Source organism: Colobus angolensis, unplaced genomic scaffold (assembly GCF_000951035.1).
Source record: "Colobus angolensis palliatus isolate OR3802 unplaced genomic scaffold, Cang.pa_1.0 Scaffold286, whole genome shotgun sequence".
Classification (NCBI taxonomy): Eukaryota; Metazoa; Chordata; class Mammalia; order Primates; family Cercopithecidae; genus Colobus; species Colobus angolensis.
In genome coordinates, this window is record NW_012116110.1 from 1,367,363 (window position 1) to 1,389,343 (window position 21,981).

General features: G+C 38.0%; 1 protein-coding gene across 2 annotated transcripts in view; it reads left to right on the plus strand.

The window, feature by feature from the left end:
• LOC105516633 (chromosome unknown open reading frame, human C9orf135) overlaps window positions 1–21,981 on the plus strand; it is an 83,960-nt gene that overhangs the window by 51,140 nt on the left and 10,839 nt on the right. The window contains exon 5 of one of the 2 annotated variants that reach the window (XM_011948895.1): window positions 16,132–16,189. The exons of the other annotated variant lie outside the window; for it this stretch is intronic. Within the exon in view, the coding sequence (XP_011804285.1) occupies window positions 16,132–16,189 (58 nt within the window). The remainder of the gene's footprint in view (window positions 1–16,131; window positions 16,190–21,981) is intronic. 2 annotated transcript variants of the gene reach the window in all.

A 21,981-nucleotide genomic window follows, 5' to 3' on the forward strand; every position in this document is an offset into this window, starting at 1 on the left:
GCACAGTGGCTCACGCCTGTAATCCCAGCACTTTGGGAGGCTGAGGCGGGAGGATCACCCGAGGCCAGGAGTTCAAGACCAGCCTGGCCAACATGGTGAAACCCCGTCTCTACTAAAAATACAAAAGTTAGCCAGCAAGGTGGCATGCACCTGTAATCCCAGCTCCTCGGGAGGCTGAGGCATGAGAATCGCTTGAACCAGGGAGGTAGAGGTTGCAGTGAGCTGAGATCGCCAACACTGCATTCCAGCCGGGGAGACAGAGTGAGACTCCATCTCAAATAAAAATAAAATAATAATAATAAAAGGCAGGGAGGAGTGGGACCTATGGGAGGCATGCATGGCTCATAGAGCAGGAATTTGCAGTGATGACAGGTAAAGTTGGAGAGAAATACTGGGGCTAAGAAAGCAGGACCTGAAAGCCATGCTGAGCTCGGACTTTATCGTGTAGGTGGTATTAAAGGTTTTTGAGCATAGAGTGGGAATAATCAGATTTGTATTTAGAAAACAGAGAACAGATTGGTAGGCAACTGAGATTGCAGTCTCGAACGTATCAAGGCAAGACGTAAAAAAATCCTGACCTTAAGCAATGGTGGTGTGGAGGCGGAGAAGGGTGCAGATTGCAGATTTTAGATCTAGCTAAAAAAAAAAAAAGGGGGGGCATTGACATCTACTTGAAGATTGATTAATTATGGGGGTAAAGCAGACTTGAGATTGATTCCTAGGCTTCTGGCTTAGGCAACTGGAGGGTGGTGGGGCCATTTACTGAGGCAGTGAAGTCAGGAGGAAGAGCAAATATCAGATAGCATGTGGATATTTGAGACTGGAGCACAAAAGAGATTACTGATCCAGTCCCAACTGCTAATATAGGTATCCTAGCTGATTCCTTGGCCTCATCTTTTCCTTTCAATCTGTTCTCCAACCTGCAGCTTGAATAATCCGTTTAAAATGTAAAGATAACCAACCCCTCCCACTGTTTAATGTCATTACAGTATAGTTTTCTCTTCTACCTTAATGAGCATTTACTATGTGTCTGGCACTGAGATAAGGGCTTTACATGCCATATTTTATTTAATGCTCATTTCTTCAAGATAGATACTGCAACAATCCCCATTAAAAAGGTCTCAGAGGAGTAAAGTAACTTTCCAAAAGTTTTTTATCCAGTAAGCACCAGAGCTGGACTTTAAACTCCTATCTGCTCTAACTGCAGAGCCTGTGTCATTAACCTTTTTTTTTTTTTTTGAGGCGGAGTCTCGCTCTGTCGCCCGGACTGGAGGCAGTGGCCAGATCTCAGCTCACTGCAAGCTCCGCCTCCCGGGTTTACGCCATTCTCCTGCCTCAGCCTCCCGAGTAGCTGGGACTACAGGCGCCCGCCACCTCGCCCGGCTAGTTTTTGTATTTTTAGAAGAGACGGGGTCTCCTGACCTCGTGATCCGCCCGTCTCGGCCTCCCAAAGTGCTGGGATTACAGGCGTCATTAACTTTTATTGGGAAAAACTGCAATTACTTTTGCACCAACCTAAATACTACATTGCATCATCTTTGATGCTTACATGTGTATAGTGCTCCATATCTTTCAGAGTATTTTCACACACATTATCTATTATGCCATTCTGCTTAACATTCACACAAGGTCATTTGGGTGAGTATTTTAATTGTATAGAGGAGAAAATCAAAGCACAAAAATAATCAAAGAATTCTATTCCTCATTAAGTAATTAATCCATCTATTCTGTAGATATTTATGAGGCCGATACTAATGGGAGGAGTTTGAATGCAGAGTGGTTAAGTGACTTTCTCAAGGCTCCGTGACTGCTTAATGGCATAGCAGAAACTGGAAGCTTTGGGTCCCGGTTCTGTGCTCTTGATGGGAGGGGAGAACATCTTGCAAAGCTTCTAGGGATCTTAGCAAATGCTGGCCTGGATCAGGATTAAAATCAGATTCAAATTGTCCTCCATTTCATCTTTCCTCTCCACCTCTTACCCACTAGCTTCTTAGAGGTTGATCTCTAAAAAGTAGGCCTGGGGGCCCGGCACATGGCTCATACCTGTGGTCCCAGCATGTTGAGAGGTTGAGGTGGGAGGATCAGTTGAGCCTAGAAGTTCAAGTCTGCAGTGAGTTTGAACCACCTGTTCTGTGAAAGGACTGTATATACAAAGCGACCCCCAAATGCTGAAGGAATAAGGAAGAGGCAGACAAATCCAGGTCATAGGTTTCGGGTAGTTTAAGGGAACTTAAAAGCAGGGAGAGTTACAGAAGAATGGTCTTGGGAGGCCACAATACAGGTAGATCTCCACATCGCAAATCCCCAGACCCAGGGCTTAAATCTTAGGGAAAGTATCACTGCTCTGAAAGGAATGTGTAGGTGGCTATGGATGTCAAAGCCTATGATTTCCAGAACAACAAGGGTCGTTTTGGAGGAAACTTACAATGAGTAGGTCTTCCTACATAAAGAGTAATACATCAGTCAGACATTTGGGAGGCATTCTTGAACTTGGGGTTAGTTAGAAGTTACATGGTGGATTGGCATTTAAAATAAAGTCACTCTTCTCTCCTTGTGGCCACTGCACTCCAGCTAGGGTGGTGGAGTGAGACCTTGTCTCAAAAATAAAGAAATAAAATTTTAAAAATTGGCCTGCAATTCAGCAGCTGTGGATTTGTTCTGTGGCTAATTCAGCAGGTAGAAGTAGGAGGAAATGACAGGGATGTCTGTATCAGCTCAATATAAGTTTTTTTTGAATGATGGTTGCTGTTAAGAATGAGACAGAGATTTCCAGAATGGTTGTAAGTTGCAGTCCCACCTGCACAATGCACCCCTCACCTTAACACAGGGTCAGGTAGACTCCATGACCGGCTGTGGCTATGTTTGTCTTAAGTAATGAATACTGCTTCTACTGCTACCAGTGATGAGATTAACTCCAAATTAATTCCCTGCTTCTTTAAGTCACATACTCACATTCAGACTCCTAGATGGGACCTATCTGATTTGGTGAATACATGTCACATGCCCTTGTTCTGGCTGCCAGGAAGCTGGGTGATAAAATATCTGCCACCCATCTAGACAAAACAGAAAAGAAACAGAAACAGTTGATCTTTAAGGTTCCGTTGAGCTTAAGAAGCTGTGATTCTGTGGGCTTGGGTACATCATCTTGTCATCGAGTCGCACATGTTACCACTGGTGTTAGGGCAGCTGTCGATGTTTTAACTCATACCATGAATTTTATGATAACTCCAATATCAGACACTGTTTCCTTTCTTATCTTACGAAACATCTTTCTTTGTACTCTACCTTACAAAGTATATAATAACTACAACCGTTAAAGACAAAAGAGGGCAAGCATAGCAAATTGTGGGTGGTGCAGGGTGAAAGCCAGCCACCTAACTTCCCGGCATCCTTACAGTGTGGCGTATCCTAGTGAATTTACTGGTTTCTGGTCTTCAGTTTTACATTTCCGGAAAGCCTGTTGTTATCAGTACTTCAGAATTTATCTGACACATGGAGATCAACTTGTGATTAAATTCACGAGAAACATCAGAATTCTAATTAGTTAATTTATGAGAAAAAAAATTTCAAGCACACCAGAAGGTCATGTCAGCCTAATAAAAGGCATTCTCTCTCTGTGAAAAACCATATGGGAAGCCAAACAATAATCAGAATGTTGTTCACTCTTTAAAATCAGAGCAAGGGGAGTTGGTTACATGATTACAATGATTAATGGCCTTAGACTTCAGTGGCCTGATTGTAATAGGATTCTTTTGGTGGTAAGGAACAAAAACACAATTAAAATTTTCTTGGGCAAAAAGGACAGTTTATTAAAAGAATACTGGAGTGCCTCATGGAACTTTGGGAAAGTCCTTTGAAGAACCTGGCTTCAGAGATTACTGGAATTGGGACTAGAAGAAACTTGGGATTCTCTTCCTGTTGGCTTCATTCCCTCCCTCTGAGGATCAACTTCTTCCACTGGCTGGAGGAGGTTACATCCCTCAGTTACTGTCATGGGAGAGTGAGTGGCCCTTTTGCATTGGTTACTATTAAGAAAAGGAAATCCCAAAGAGGGCCCTGACTTAACAGCCACGAGTAGGGACGGGAGCAGCAAAGCAGAGCCACCTGGCACACGCTTGTTTCTGCTGGTTCCAGATAATGACTTAAAGTCACTGTTGGCTGTCAGTAGGTCCGGTTTGGTGGACTGATATTGATGTAGTCCAGCTCTGCTTCCAGAACCAGGGGGATCTGTTTGTGAACCAGGATACCTCTTTCCCAAGACAATGCCTAGAAATAATGCTTCCCTTGTCTTTCTGACCTCTTGCTTCCTGGAGTTTCTCTGAAAGGCATTTCTTTTTTAATGGACCTGTTATTTCTGCTACAGCTAATATCTAGAGGAAGATCCATGTTGATTTCCCATATTTTTATTCTCAAAAGACCTCCTTATTTTTAATTTGGGGAGCACGTAATGTACTCTCTATCACTTGAAGATTGATTGTTGTCCTGTTCTTTGGATTTTTTTTTAAGGGGGCGAGGGAGGGAGGAGGCAATCACAAAGAGTTGGTGAGTAATTGGCTGAAAGTCATCATTCAATATTATAAAAGTTTCCATTTTGTTCCGCAATCCCTTTATAGAAAGATAACTGAATGTTTTAATCTTTCACCTGTATTTACTTTGCATACTCATTGTAGTTAATCTATATCTCTTTATATTCTAATTTTATTTTTAATGATTTAGTTATTCAGTGAATGTTTCTCATTGCCTACTTTGTATCAGACTCTGTGCTGGGAGGTGATAATAAGGAGAGGGAGAAGGGCTCAATTAGGAGGGATAGGTTTCTGTCTGCTTTACATGAGTAGAGAGATACCCAAATACTGACCTGCAGGATAGTTCAGCCCAAAGCAACTCTCCAGTGTTCTCCTGGGGTTCCTGATAAGCATATCATTTAAGTCATAACTTGGAGTGAGAAGAGGGTAGGGAAGCAAGTTCACTGTTATCTATTAACACAAACATATTTTAAGATTATGGAATATTTTCTTTATCTAAAATACTCTTCAAACACCCATCTACTCGTTACCCAGTTACAATGTAAGTTAATATTTTTACTATACATGCTTCAATGTTTTTAAAGAAATGGTTTATCATGATTTATATAGCCATTCAATGTATCCATTTTCTTGCAGGACATTAGCTTCCAAATTTTCACTATTACAAATAAGGCCGCAGTAACTATCATTATACACACCTCCTTTAATATATATGTAAGAGTTTCTTTATACCCCATAAATATTACAATTATAAATCATCAATTCACAATAACATTTTTTTAAAAAGAGTTTTCTTTATATTCAGAATTGCTGGGTAATAAGACATATGCAACTTCAATTTTGCAAGATATTGCCACTAGTTTTGTTTGAACATTTTTATTGTTTCATATTCTCATAAACAGGGATTTTTAATTTTTATCAATCTAATAGATATTACATGCCATTTCATTATTGTTTTACTTTGCATTTCACTAATTACTAAATTTGATTTGCAAGAGTTTTAAAGGCTGGGCACAGTGGCTCACGCCTGTAATCCCAGCACTTTGGGAGACCAAGGCAGGTGGATCTCTTGAGGCCAGGAGTTCAAGACCAGCCTGGCCAACATGACAAAACCCCATCTCTACTAAACATACAAAAATTACCCGGGCTTGGTGCGTGCCTATAGTTCCAGCTACTGGGGAGGTTAAGGCAGGAGAATTGCTTGAACCTGGGAGGAGGAGGTTGCAATGAGTCATGATTGTGCCACTGCACTCCAGTCTGGGGATGACACAGTGAGATTTTGTCTAAAAAGGAAAAAAAGGGTTTTAAAAAATTAATTGTGTTATTTATCCTCTTTTGATTAGATTTATGTTATTAATCCTCTTTTGGTTAGATTTATTTCATTTTATTTGACTATTTTTTTGAGATGGAGTCTTGCACTGTCTCCCAGGTTGGAGTGTAATGGCACGATCTCGGCTCACTGCAACCTCCATCTCCTGGGTTCAAGTGATTCCCCCACCTCAGCCTCCTGAGTAGCTGAGACTACAGGCACCCGCCACCACGCCTGGCTAATTTTTGTATTTTTAGTAGAGACGGGGTTTCACCATGTTGGCCAGGCTGGTCTCAAACTCCTGACCTCAAGTGATCCACCTGCCTCGGCCTCCCAAAGTGTTGGGATTAGAGGCGTGAGCTACTGCACCCGGCCTTTTGATTAGATTCATAATAAATATGTTCTTCTAGTCTTTGACTTTTCTGAAAACTTTGTTTATAGTATCTTTTGATCAACAGAAGTTTTAAATTACAATTTAGTCAAGACCTATATATGAAATGTCAAACTCTAAAATTTTAGAAATTACATATATATTCACATACAGAAATGTATATGTAACATACATGTAATATATATGCATATATGTAACATTTTTATAAGACTAAAGGTTATTATGTGACTCACCCTTTCCCTACTGATTTGTAAGGTCATTTCTGTCATACACCAAATTCCTACATTTAAGCAGATCTGCTTCCAGGCTTTCTTTACATTTTCTCAATTGGTCTATTTTTATATTGACTCTCTTTGGTACTTCATGGAGTCATATGACTATTAGGATTTGTTTGTCAAGTTCTACAAAACACCTTATTGGTGTTTAGATTGGAAGTGCTTTAAATTTTTTGGATGAAATAATTGCTATCATTATATCCACCATTCCACACATACATAAATTATTTTACGTTTTTCAACAACATTTTGTATTTTCCCCATAAATGTCTTGTATACTTCTGTTATATGTATTCTTATAGGAAACTTAGATATTTTGTTGCCAAGTATAAATGAGATTTTCCTACTTTGATTATGCTTTCTAATTTCTTGTTGCAGGTATATGGCTATGCTATTTTTGTATATTGATCTTTTATCCAACAACCTTGCTGAAACTTGCCTATTGTTATAATTTGTAGATTCTCTAGTATTTTGTAAAATGTAAACAACTTTGTCATCCATGGAGGATGACGATTTTGTTCTCTTTATTCTGGTTATGCTATTTGCTGATGTTGATTTTGCTGGTTTTTCTTGTTTTACTGTGTTTTCTAGGCTCTCTAGTGCATTATTGAATAGAAGTGCTAAAGGAGGACGTCTGTGACTGGGAATATTTCAGGGGAGAATTTTCATGAGCTTAGTTTTTATTCTTATTTATTGTGTTCTTCTCTTAGTAATGTTGCCTTGTTCTGTTCATTTAAAGTATGATGGATTTTCCTGGACTAGCAGCAATCATAGATCATTCTATCCCAGAGGAATGAAAACTTTGGGCAGTTTGCTTAATATCTTAGTTCAAGAGTGCCCTCTTCAGTTCTAACAGTGAAGTGAGGCTTGTTTAATTAATGACACGTTTCCAGGGTGGTAAAACGTAGGAGGGAGTGATGTTTACTGATATCGTGATACTCTCTTATAGCCCTAGGATCCTTATTTTCTTGTGTTTTATTTCTTATTTTTCTTTACCTTCTGGTTGCACCCCTCCTCTCTAGAAGCAGTGGCTTCCCAAGACTACAACTGTGGTCCTGGATACTTCCTTGAAAAGTCATGCTTCAGATATTCTGGTCTCAGACCGGTTCTCATGATTTCCTCATCAGAAAAGGGCATTCTCTTTCTGTGGGTGCTGTCCTCTGTGTTCTACCTCTGCTAGAGACTTGCTACCTCTCCTGTCTTCCATGTAATCCCTGCCTGATTCTGTTTCAGCATGGGCTCTGATTTGACTCTACTGTTTCTGGACTGTTCTACCTACATGTAAATTGAAGTTTGTGGTATTCCGTATCCTTCACTATGCTCTACCTGTGGGCAATTGTGTAGTTTTATTTGCTTTACTGTTGACTCGTATGGTTTTGGAGGATGTATGTAGATATGTGGATTTAACGAACCAAAGGGTTGAGAAATGTGTGTTGCAACCTTCCTGCATAACTGTGGATTTACCATTTTATTTCTGTGATTCTGGTCTTTTTTTTGCCTTACATATTTGTATTAGGCTGTTTTTGCATTGAAATAAAGAAATCCCTGAGACTGGGTAATTTACAAAGAAAAGAGGTTTAACTGGCTCACAGTTCTACAGGCTTTACAGGAAACATGGTGCTGGCATCTGTTCAGCTTCTAGGGAGTCCTCAGGGAGCTTTTACTCATGGCAGAAGGTGAAGGGGGAGCAGGCACATCACATGGCGGAAGGAGGAGCAAGCAAGAGAGTTGGGGGGCAGGAACTACACACTTTTATATGACCAGATAGTGTGAGAACTCACTCACTATTATGAAGATGGCACCAGGCCACAGGGGATCTTCCTCCATGACCCAACCACCTCCCACCAGGCCTCACCTCCAGTATTGGGAATTACAATTCAACATGAGATTTGGGCAGGGACAAATATCCAAACAGTGTCAATATTCTATATGTTGTTAGGTTTATTGACATAAGATTGTTATATACTTTCTTGATGACTTGCTGTTTTAATCAGTAGATAATGATCTTTATAACTAGTAATTTTTGCTCAAAGTCTCTTACATAGGGTATTAATTTAAGAAATCAATTTCCTTTGGTTAATATTTGCTGTTGTTGACCAAAAGACCACCAGGATGGCTAAATAGTAGAAAGGAGAGCTTTATTGGAGATATTGGTTTGGAAGCTGGGAAGAGAAAGTCTCCAGCATGGACAAGGGGAAGCACAGGTTGGGTTTTATGCCTCACAGGGCCTGAATCATGCATGCATACTCAGGAGATTTGAGGGAAAAGCTGTACGTATTTATGAGGGAACTGTGCACATATGTAATGGATAAATATGTATATGACATACATCCTATGTTCACTTTGAGACTGAGTTTTAACATTAAAATGAGGTGAAATTTGGCTCTCCCTATCAAAAGGTGAGCTTTAGGACACAAAGACAGTTTATGCACAGCCTCAATCAGTTGGCAGGAACTGGTTAAAGGTCTGCAATCACTTATCAGAGAAGAAAGTTTGTAAGGCCAGTCCTCTATCCAATTAGAGTCACAGTGGTTTGGATTGTAAATCAGAATTAGGACAATTGGGCTGACATCTCCTATTGTTAGGATATTTAGTGAGAATTTAGAAATTTGCAATGCCAAACTGTCCCTGAATCCCCAAACTATAGGTAACTTTTTGTATTTTTTTAACCTTGGGTTCTGTCTTAGTTGATAAAGGGGTGTCTATTTTGGTCTCTCAGATCGCACTGTATATACTTTTATATATTTTTGTTTGTTTTTTTATTATTTTATGTTTAATTTTTGTGGGTACATAGTAGGTGTATGTATTTATAGAATACATGAGATATTTTGGTATAGGCATGCAATGCATAATAATCACATCATGAAAAACTGGGTATCCATCCTCTCAAGCATTTATCCTTTGTGTTACAAACAATCCAATTATACTCTTTTAGTTATTTTAAAATGTACAATTAAATTATTATTGACTATAGTCCCCACGTTGTGCTATTAAATACTAAGTCTTACTCATTCTATTATTTTTTGTACCCATTCACCATCCCTACCTCCCCAACGTGCCACCCCCTCCCTGCCCCAACTACCATTCCCATCCTCTGGTAACCATCATTCTACTCCCTATGTCCATGAGTTCAGTTGTTTTGGTTTGTAGATCCCACAAATACGTGAGAACATGTGATATGTGTCTTTTTGTGCCTGGCTTATTTCACTTAACATAGTGATTTCCTGTTCTATCAATGTTGTTGCAAAAGACAGAATCTCATTCTTTTTAATGGCTGAATAGTACTTCATTGTCTAGAAGTACCACGTTTTCTCTATCCATTCACCTGTTGATGAATTCTTAGGTTGCTTCCAAATCTTGGTTGTTGTGAACAGTGCTGCAACAAACTTGGGAGTGCTGATATTTCTTTGATATACTGATTTCTTTTCTTTTGCATATATACCCAGCAGTGGGATTGCTGAATCATATGATAGCTCAATTGTTAGCTTTTTGAGGAACCTCCAAACTGTTCTCCATAATGGTTGTACTAATTTACATTCTTACAACAATATATAAGGGTTCCCTTTTCTCCACATCCTCGTCAGCATTTGTTATTGCCTGTCTTGTGGATATAAGCCATTTTAACTGGCGTGAAATAATATCTCATTGTAGTTTTGATTTGCATTTCTCTAATGATCAATGATGTTGAGCACCTTTTCATATGCCTGTTTGCCACATGTATGTCTTCTTTTGAGAAATGTCTATTCGAATCATTGGCCCATTTTTTGATGGGATTATTAGATTTTTTTCCTATAGAGTTGTTTGAGTTCTTTATATATTCTTGTTACTAATCCCTTGTCAGATGGGTAGTTTGTAAATATTTTCTCCAATTCTGTGGGTGATCCCTTCACTTTGTTGATTGTATCCTTTGCCATGTAGAAGCTTTTTAACTTGATGTGATACCATTTGTCTACTTTTGCTTTCGTTGCCTGTGCTTGTGGAGTATTGCTCAAGAAATCTTTGCCCAGATCAATGTCCTGGAGATCTTTCCCAATGTTTTCTTGTAGTAGTTTCATAGTTTGAGGTCATCAATTTAAGTCTTTAATCCATTTTGATTTGATTTCTGTATATGATGAGAGATAGGGGTCTAGTTTCATTTTCTACATATGGAAATCCAGTTTCCCCAGCACCATTTGTTAAAGACACTGTCTTTTCTCCAGTGTATGTTATTGTCACCTTTCTCAAAAATGAATTCACTGTAGGTGTGTGGATTTGTTTCTGGGTCCTGTATTCTGTTCCATTGGTCTATGTGTCTGTTTTTATGCCAGTACTGTGCTGTTTTGGTTACTATAGCTCTGTAGCATAATTTGAAGTCAAATAATGTGACTCTTCCAGTTTTGTTTTTTTAGCTCAGGATAGCTTTGGCTATTCTGTGTCTTTTGTTATTCCATATGAATTTTAGAATTGTTTCTTCTATTCCTGTAAAAGATGTCATTGGTATTTTGATAGGGGTTGCATTTAATCTGTAGATTGCTCTGGGTAATATGGACATTTTAACAATATTGAGTTTTCCAAGCCATGAACATAAAATATTTTTCCATTTTGTGGTGTTCTCTTCAATTTCTCTCATCTATGTTTTATAGTTTTCATAGTAGAGCTCTTTCACTTCTTTTGTTAATTCCTAGGTATCTAATTTTATTTGTGACTATTGTAAATAGGATTAAGTTTTTTGAAATATTTTTTTCAGATTGTTCACTGTTAACAAATAGAAATGTCACTGATTTTTTTTTTTTTTAAGACAGTCTTTCTTTGTCGCCCAGGTTGGAGTGCAACAGTGTGATCATGGCTCACTGCAACCTCTGCCTCCCAAGTTCAAGCAATTCTCCTGCCTCAGCCACCTGAATAGCTGGGATTACAGGTGTGTGCCACCACACCTGGCTAATTTTTGTATTTTTGTAGAGGCTGGGTTTCACCATGTTGCCCAGGTTGGTCTCGAACTCCTGGCCTCAAGTGATCCACCCATCTGGCCTCCTAAAATGCTGGGGGCTTGAGCCACCGTGCTCGATCTGCCACTGATTTTTTATGTTAATTTTGTATCCTGCAACTTTACTGAATTTATCAGTCCTAAATTTACTGAATTTGTTTATCAGTATACTTTTTTGGTGGTCTTTAGGATTTTCTAAATATAAGATCATGTCATGTACAAACAAGGATAATTCAACTTCTCCCTTTCCAATTTGGATGTCCTTTATTTCTTTTTCTTGTCTAATTGCTCTAGCTAAGATTTTCAGTACTACATTGAATAACAGTGGTGAAAGTGGGCATCCTTGTTGTATTTCAGATTTTAGAGGAAAGGCTTTCAGTTTTTCCCCATTCAGTATGACACTAGCTGTGGGTCTGTTGTATATAGCTTTCATTATGTTGAAGTATGTTCTTTCTTTAATCAATTTTTTGAGGATGTTTATCATAAAGGGATGTTGAACTTTCATCAAATACCTTTTCCGTATCAATTGAAATGACTGTATAATTTTTATCCTTCATTCTGCTGATATGATGTATCGCACTGATAGATTTGCATATGTTGAAACTTCCTTGTATCTCTGGGATAAATCCCACTTGATCATGATGAATGATTTTTTTAACATGTTGTTGAATTTGGTCTGCTAGTATTTTATCAAGGATTTTTGCATCAATATTCATTAGAGATACTGGCCTGTAGTTTTCTTTTTTTGATGTGTCTTTGTCTGGTTTTGGAATCAGGGTAATACTGGCCTCTTAGAATGAGTTTGGAAGTATCCCCTCTGCCTCTATTTTTCAGAATAGTTTGAGTAGGATTGGTATTAGTTCTTTAAATGTTTGGTAGAATTCAGCAGTGAAGCCCTCATGTCCTGGGCTTTTCCTTACTGGGAGAATTTTTTATCTTTGATCTCATTACTTGTTATTGGTGTAAGAGTTAAAGAGGAAAGAAACACAAAAAGTGGCTCAACAGTCAAAGACAGGTTTATTTTGGAGAATAAAGCTGAGAGGGGCTTCTGGACAATTTCAGTTAGGAGCATTCCTCTCTTACAGACTAAGAGTATTTAAAGGTTCAGGGCTAGAAAACTTATCATAGACTTGGAATGTTTCTGTGTTGGGGAGCAGTTTATTGAGGGGTTGGAACGTCTCTGGTCAGAGGGGAGGTTATCTTGGGGCTTGACATCTCTCTGGTTGGGGAGGGGTTTATCTTAAGGTTGGAATGTTTCTGGTTGGAGATGTCATTTGTGGTTGATGATCATGCTGACCTTAGCCATTAGGCTGATGCCTTTTGGATTTAGGCAGTTTTTGATCAAAGTGAACTTTCAAATGGCAGTGTTTGTCCCAGATGGCGATGCTCCTGCTCTGTCAACTAGTCTGTTCAGGTTTTGGATTTCTTCATGGTTCAGTCTTGATAGGTTGTATGTGTCTAGGAATTTACCCATTTCTTCTAGAGTTTCTAATTTATTGGCATGTAGTTTCTTGTAGTAGCCACTAATGATCCTTTGAATTTCTGCCCTATTAGTTGTAATGTCTCCTTTTTCATCTCTGATTTTATTTATTTGGGTCTTCTCTCTTTCTATCTTAGTCTGGCTAAAGGTTTGTCAATTTTGTTTATCTTTTTAAAAACAATTTTTAAAAATCATTCTTTTGTATTGTTTTCTTCATTTCAAATTCATTTATTTCTACTCTGATTATTATTTCATTTCTTCTATTAATTTTGGATTCAGTTTGCTCTTGCTTTTCTGGTTCTTTAAGATGTATCAATAGGTTATTTATTTGAGGTTTTTCTTCTTTTTTTACGTAGGCACTTAGCTATAAATTTCTCTGTTAGTACTGCTTTCACTGTATCCCTTAAGTTTTGGTATGTTGTATTTTCATTGTCATTTGTTTTAAGAAATTTTTCAATTTCCTTCTTAATTTTGTCGTTAAACCACTGGTCACTGAGAAGTATATTTTTTAATTTCCATGCATTGGTATATATTTTTATATACTTTTACTTTCAAGCTTCTTTGAAAGTAATTTTATTTTATGTATAAAAGCAGGTAGTTGCTAATTAAAAATTGTTTTTGTTTTAGAGACAGGGTCTCTCTCTGTCACCTGGGCTGGTGCTGCTATAGCTCACGGCAGCCTCAAACTCCTGGCCTTCAGGGATGCTCCTGCCTCAGCTTCCTGAGTAGCTGGGAGTACAAGTGCAAGCTACTAAGCCAGTCAGCATTGGAGTTTTGACCTGCTTCCTTTTTGACCTGGGCTGGTTCACCCTTCCTTAGGCAATCTGGTGGTCCTGCTCCTAGGAGGTCACCATACTGATGTTGAACTTAGTGTGGACACCCCATAGGCATACAGCACTATAGCTCAGAACTCCTGGGCTCAACTGACCCTCCTGCCTCAGCCTCCTGAGTAGCTGGGACCATAGACACAGGCCACCGAACATGACAAGTAGGAGTTTTTTTGTTTTTTTTTTTTAAATACAGTTTGATGTTCAATTTAAGTCTGAGAAAATATTTTCACTGATAGGTGTAGCCCCTTTATTTTTATTATAATTGCTAAGATATTTAATTTTATTTTTATGATTTTAATTTGTTTTATGAGCAGAAATAATGTCCCCTGTTCCTTTTATTCTCCTTTCCTGACTCCTATTAGATTTGTCTTTAAATAAAACCCATTTGTAGGTTTGAAAGTTACATTTCTAATTTGTGTTGTTTTAATCATTAGTACTCAAACTCTAGCGTACATCAGAATCACCTAAAGGGTTTGCTAAGATAGGTATTGCTGGATCCCACCCTTAGAGTTTCTAATTTAGTTGTTTTGTGGTGGGACCCAAGTATTCGCATTTCTATTCCCAGGAGCTGCTTGCTGCTACTACTCAGGAAATCACACCCTGAGAACCCGGCAAGAATTGGTGGTTACCACCTGGGTATCCAATAGCCCGTCTAAGTTGAACTTGTTATTTTGGGATCCTTGTTGGCTTCTGTGACTTTGTCACCAGCTCAGCCATGCATTAAAACGTCTTAAAATTTCCTTTTACCCTGGTTTTTCAGTATGCAATACTCAGAGGAGTTTCTTTGGCCATCCAGTCCCATAATATTGCCAGGAATGGAGGTGGGGTTTTAATTTCTCATAGGAGAATAATTTTTCCCCCACCGTGAACTCAAGCAGAGAGAAACTTTCTTGCAAGTTTCTCTAGACTGAGCTGAGGTTTCTCTGGTTTATTTTATATGGAGGTATAGCCTTTACAGATTCTTGGTTATCATTGGAGTTTAGTTCTCTGCCTCCTGTGAATCTAAGGGCCAAGTCTCTTACTCTAGATGTGTAGTTCAAACTCCACATCCGTTTATGGTTTCCCATTGTAGTGACTATCCTCTTCAGTTCTAGCACCTCAGGGTTTCCCTTTGGGGCTTCACTATACTTGTAGACCTTGGGGGATAAGCATGGATGTATTTCATCCAGCATTTCTGTGTGTTTAATGGGGTAGAGGTTGGGGATGCTATGTAATCTCAGTCTATCTGGCTGTCCTCCATTATTCTTCAGCAGTCACCTGGCAAAGAATGTGGGTCAAAAAGCTCATAGAGGCAGGAAGTTGGTGATAAAGAGAATCCTTGGAATGCAGAACTCCTGAGCTCAGGGACTTAAGCCTGGGTTGCCACAAATATCATTAGTACAGGAGAGTAGTAGGTGGTGCTAAATTGGAAGTACAGTAGTCTCTCCTTATTCATAGTTTTGTTTTCCACAGTTTCAGTTACATGAGGTCAACTGCAGTCTGAAAATATTAAACAGAAAATTTCAGAAATGAACAATTTGTAAGTTTTAAATTGCATGTGGCTCTGAGTAGTGCCACAAAATCTTGTGCCATCTGGCTTCATCCAGTTCAGGACATGAGTCCTCCCTTTGTCCAGTGTCTCCACACTGTCTACTGTCCCCGGCTGTTAGTCACTTAGTCACCTTCTTCATTATTAGATTGTCATGGTATTGCAGTGCTTGTGTTCAAGTAACCCTTATTTTACTTGATGATGGCTCTAGAGTGCAAGAGTGCTGGTGCAGGCATTCAGATACGCTAACGAGAAGCTGTCAAGGGCTTCCTTTAAGTACTTTAGGTGCTTAAAGATGAAAGTTCTCAACTTAAGGAGAGCAAAAAAAACAATCGTATGCTGGGGTATCTAAGACCTATGGTAAGAACAAATCTTCTATCCTTGCAATTATAAAGAAGAAAAGAAAAATTCATGCTAGTTGTGCTATTGTACCCCAAACTGCAAAAGCGAAGGCCATAATGCTTGATAAGTCCTTAGCTAAGACAGAAAAAGGCACTACATTTGTGGGTAGAAAACGTGAACGGAAACGTGTTCTAATTGACAACAATTGGATTCAGTACTATCGGAGGCTTCAGACATCCACTTAGCGGTCTTGGAACATATTCCCTAAGAATAAGGGAGACTGCTGAAATTGAAGTTGGGGGTACCCTGCTGGTGGTGGGTAATACTATATACAGAGGCTGGGACAGTTGTGGGGTTTTAAATTTTGATTAGGGCCAATCCTTCCTGGAATGTTTTTATTTCATGTAAAGTGTATACCAATAACAATTTAAAATATTTTTCTTTTTTGAAGTGATTCTTTCCTCAAACATTGACTTATCCCTCTTAGGTGTGCACTGACCACGTACTCAGAAGATTATGTTCCACCATATGAGTATCAGCCACATGTGAGTACAAGAGCCGTGGTCTTCTACCTATTTGTGTACTTGAAGTCATTCTTTGCACCTAGTATAGTCAAACTTGGGAAGGAAGAAGAATATTTTACATTTATTTTGAGATATTAGCTGTTTATTGGAGTCATGAGAATGTTTTATGGTTATGATTTATTTTTGGATGTTTATAGATTTCAGGGAAAAATACTGCAGTATCTAAAATATATTAGACACTTTCTTCCTCATCTTGTTTACTTGTCCCCTCCCTGAATTCAATTTATCTGGAATAAGAACCCACTTTCGATTCATTTGTATTCATTTGTATTGCATCAACACATAAAAGTAAGTGGCTTAATATAGCTCTGGGAAATATGTATATTAATTTAAGAATGTCCAGTTTATAACTTGAATGTATTTGTACTTTACAAATTATGCAACAGAAACAAAACAAGGCTGCTTCCAATTAGCCTTGTTCTGGAAGTCTTAACCGGGGCAGCAGACATGAGATAGAAATAAGATATTTAACTATTGATGAAGAAGAGAAAAACACATCTTATTTTCCAATAGTGTAATTATCTATTGAGGAGAACCAAGATATTAAACTGAGAAGTAATTAGAATAAATAAGACAATAGCTTTCCTTCACATCAGCACTAACCAGTTAATAAATTTTAAAAGAAAAAAGCATACAAATTATTATTAGCGGCACAAACTCAAAATTCTTTAATGAGGAAAGTTTCACCAAGATCAATAAAAGATAATGTGGCAGTTTATCTCCAAAGATGGCAGACCTTCCTGTTGGCACAAGCCACTCCCCATTTAGGGTGAGGATTCCTCCATCTCGAGTTGAGGTGATCAGTAGAACATGGTAAAAGTGACTGTGTGCCAGTTCTGAGCTTAGCTTTAAGATTGCCTCCACCTTTTAAGCCCTGAGCCACCAGAGAAGAAATCCAGGCTACGCTGTTGGAGAGAGAGGCCATGGGAGGAACACTGACAAGCTTGACTTACGAGTGAGGAAGCCATCATGGATAATCAGTTTAGCAGAGCCTGGACTCCAGCTCTGGCTTCCATCTGACTGCAACCCATGAGGAATCACAAGAAGAAACTGAAGCCATTATCTGTTTGTTTTAAAATATGAACCAAAACATGACTGAGGCAGATATCTCAAATAAAAAGCAATAGCTACCATTTTAGGGAACTGGAAAACTAAACTAATTATAAACTAAATTTATAAGTTTAATATAATAAAATCCCAATGGATTTTGTTTTCTTTGTGAATTTTAAGATTCCAGGAATTATTTGAAAGGACAAACAGATGAGAATAATCAGAAATGTTTTGAAAAGATAGCATAACTGATTTAGGGAAGTAAGGGATTTAGGACGCCACCTTCATTATATGCTACATTCTGATTTTTTTCTTATTTAAAAAAATAATATTTAACACATAGAAACAACAAATGTGGTAGTTTATGGTTTAATACACTTTATATATATAACTCATACATATTGGCAGGAGAAATGTAAATGACCCTAGAGAAATGAGCAAAGGAAATATATGGGCTGTTTACAAAGTAGGAAATATAATCAACTAACTAGTAAATATAGGGAACATGCTCCATTTACAAACAATAAACAATATGAATTAAGACAAAAAGATTTTTCTTTCTGAGAATAAGATTGGCAATATTTTTAAAAAGTACTGTTTGAGGCTGGGTGTGGTGGCTCAGGCCTATAATCCTAGCACTTTGGGAGGCCAAGGCAGGTGGATCACTTGAGGTCAGGCATTTGCAACCAGCCTGGCCAATGTGATGAAACCTTGTCTCTACTAAAAAAATACAAACATTAGCCACATGTGGTGGTACGCTGTCTATAATTCCAGCTACTTGGGAGGCTGAGGCAAGAGAATCTCTTGAACCCGGGAGGCGGAGGTTGCAGTGAGCAGAGATTGTGCCGCTGCATTCCAGCCTGGGTGATGGAGTAAGACTCGGTCTCAAAAAGGAAAAAACAAACAAACAAAAAATACTGTTTGACATAATAATTCTTTTTCTAGGAAACTTCCCCAAAGAAAAGTAATTCGAACTAGCAATGAAATTCATATGCAAATATATTCATCACTGAATTATTTATGATGACAAAACTTGGAAAGTACCTAAATATTTAGTATTACTGAAACTGCCTTTGCAAAAGTGACAGTAAGAAGGGAAATGTGACATAACTGAGTTCGTCTTGCTTCTACCAGGCTGAGCTGCTTTTGCTCCTTCTTGTGTGGAGGCCATAATAGTTCTTTTTCTGCACTGACATCCTCGTTCGAAAATGGAAACCATATTTGTAAATACTAGCAAAAGGTCACAAGGTTACTTACAGTGAGGGCTTGAACTTTGCTAAAAAATAGGCATGGTTAAATAATTACCTGGCATTGCTTAACTTGCTTTTTTATACATTGCTTACTGCTCCAGAGCCATGTTAACAGGGGTCACAAGCTTTATAACTTCCCCAACTACTCCCAGATAACTTCATTATTGTGAAACCTAAAGAAAGGTCTTTGAGATATTTTTCAGATTTAGCATTTCAGCAGACAGAGAAATGTTGCCTGGTCCTGAGATCCTCTCCTGGGAACTGACTCAGCTATGCAAAGACAGTTTAGACACTCCTGTGATTCCATTCTCAGCCAATCTTTTCAGTTCCCCAGGTCCCAGCCCACCAAATTATTCTTAAAATATCTGGCCTCCGAATTATTGGGAAGGTAGATTTGAGAAATTTCTCCTGTCCTTCTGCTTGGCTGGTCCTTGATAATTAAACTCCTTTGCTGCAACACCTGCTGTTCTCAATGTATTGTTTTTGAGAGTTGGCAGGCAAGAAGAATCCATTGGGCTGTAACATTAGGAGTAGTATTAATCAAGTATGTTATAAGTGTATGATGAGATATTGTGCAGCCTTTATCATCTCCATAGATAGTTCTTAGTGTCTTGATAAATCTTCATTTAAGGGTAAAAAAATTAAGTTACAAAGTTGCATGTATATTTTATCCAAACTACATACAAATGTGGAGAACATTTTAAAAACTGGGGAAACTGCCAAAATGCTAGCACAGTTGGCCAATGAATCTTGAGATTCTAGGTGACTTTCTTCATCTTTACACTTTTTAGAATTTTCCAATGTAACAAGTGTGATCGTTTATCATCAGAAAAACCACAAGGAAAGAAACATATTATTTTAAAATGCATTTCAGGTCCATTTTCTTATTTACAAGGGATTTGGCTATATCTTTAAATAAATCTAATTAAAAACTCACAAATTTCAAAGGACTAAATATTGTAAATATAAATAATGTGGGATGTATTCTCAGGGCACATAAATCACTAACCATTGCATTATATATTTATGCTTTTAATTTTTTCAGCATTATTTTTAACATTTCTCATGTTGTTTCCACATTAACAGCACAGCATACCATGACAGTTGTTTGCCTTTATTTGCAATTTTGTTCATTTACTTCTAATGTGTTTTCCAAAGTAATTGATTTTGAGACATGTTTTTAGCACTGCTTCTGACACCCACATTTAATAAATGCTTGCATGACATTGTTATTGGATACAAATAATTTTTAATAATAATAATAGTGGATGGTTAAATAACAGAGAATAGTTATTGAACTCTAACAGATGTTGTCATGCACATAAACAAGTGTATAATTCACACATACTGAAAAAGGAGGGAATATTTTCTTGCTAGAGATTTCACCATGTGGCCTTGCCATGAACAAAGTTCACCATTCATTCAGTCTACTACTTCCACTTTATGCAAGTTTTGAAGAAATCTGAAAATATTTGGATTTATATTACCTCAAATGTTGTGCATAAATTGAGAGTTGATTAATTTTTATATTTTGGTCTCTTACATTTGCTTAATCCACATTCGTATAAAGTGGGACAGCACTATAGAAAGTTAAGGGAATGCAGGTTATCATTCCATAGCTCTAAGCATTGATAAGGAAATACAGAGGATTAGGAAACCATGAGGTCATTTCCAAGGAGGGAAATGGAAGAAAATTGCAAGCTGTTTCTTTTGAACTTCTCCTCTTAAACTAGATGTTTATTACAGCTCATCTAATTTCAATTAAAGATACGTTCTCTTGAAAGCTCCTCCATCATCTCCCAAAGAACTAGAACAGAGGAAATGTTGGAAAGAAGGCACATTAGAGAACTGGTTCAAAGTTGGCTGTTAGAAACTGAGAAAGTTTTTAACAGAGAATTGTTTAACAATACGTGGACAAGGCGTCCACGTATTGTTTCATGGTAAAGAAGAAACTGTATCCCTTTAACAGCAGTTATTCCCCGAAATGGCAGGATTGCCTGTCCTACCACTGGGACTCTATGCACTGGTATGGATGTGGCATTGCTAAAATATTGAGATTTCTGTGCTGCTTGGAAATGAGCTGTGGCCTTGAGTCCCCCAGGACCCTGATGTCTTAGCCTCTGGACTTCCTGGTTGCATTACGACTTTCCTGGGCCCCAAGCACTTTTGCCTTCATGGGCTCCTTCCTCCATTAAAACAAACAAATAAACAAACAAACAAACATAGTTTACAACTGAGTTGATATAAAGACAAAAAAAATCCAAGTAGACTATATTCTCTTTTTTTTTTTTTTTTGGATTTAAAGTTTATTAAAGAAATATCTAAACTACCTATTGGGTACTATGCTTATTACCTGGGTGACAAAATAATCTGTACACCAAACCTCCATGACATGAAATTTGCCTAAATAAACAAACCTGCACATATGCCTCTGAACCCAAAATAAAAGTTTTTAAAAAAGAAATATCTTTTTATGCTATGTTTTTCATTTTCATTTCATAAAAAATACCCATCTTTTCTCCCCTCTTTTACGCAGTTTGAATCCTTGCCTATTTTTGACTGCGTTACTGTATTTTATGGCCATGTGATGTGACCACGTTATTCTTAACCCTCCTGAAATTATTTCTAACATACCAGTGAGTATTGTTATCACACAGTGTTCTTTTTTTTCTCCCCCACTGGGAATTACTCTTGGACTTCTATGCCCTATTTTAAGACACATTTTATAGCTGTCATCAGTTTCTTTGCTCTGAGGTATTTATGGATATTATATTATCAGCATCATTTCCGGGCTTAGCTTTGAGTTTCTACAGAGTTTTTTTTTCAAAATGGCACCTGCATTTTTTTTATTGTGGTAAAATATGCACAACATAAAATATACACGACATAAAATTTACTATTTTAATCTTTTTAGCATATAATTCAATGGCATTAAGTAATTCCTGTTGTTATATTCATTTTTAAAGATTCTGATTTTAAAATAAATTAAAATATGTTCATAGGCCCCTAAAAGTATTGTGAGCCCTAGGCACTGTGCTTGCTGCATCTGACGGCTAAGTTGTTTCAGCCTGGACTTCCTAGAAGCCAGATCAGTACCTGGCTGACCGGGGGCCTCTAGAACGTACTCAGTTGGCTTGGCTGAGAAATACTTACCATCCCAGATAAAGATGCGTCTTCACTAAAAATCAAGAGTTGGTCATGGAGGAATTACCATTAGGAGCCCTTTATTGTTTAATTAGGATTTTTTACCTCAAAGATACTCCCCAAAGAGGAATTGCCTTCCGTTTTCTATTTCCTAATGATACGGACAGGAGGTAGGGAAATACTGGGTAGAAGAGAGAGGTCCCCAGTGAGGGTCACATACTCAAGCCTGGACCTATGGCCCAAAGTGAGAATAAGCATTTCTGTTTTCCTGCCTGAATGTTGCCTTTTCCAAAGCCACTCTGGCCTGCC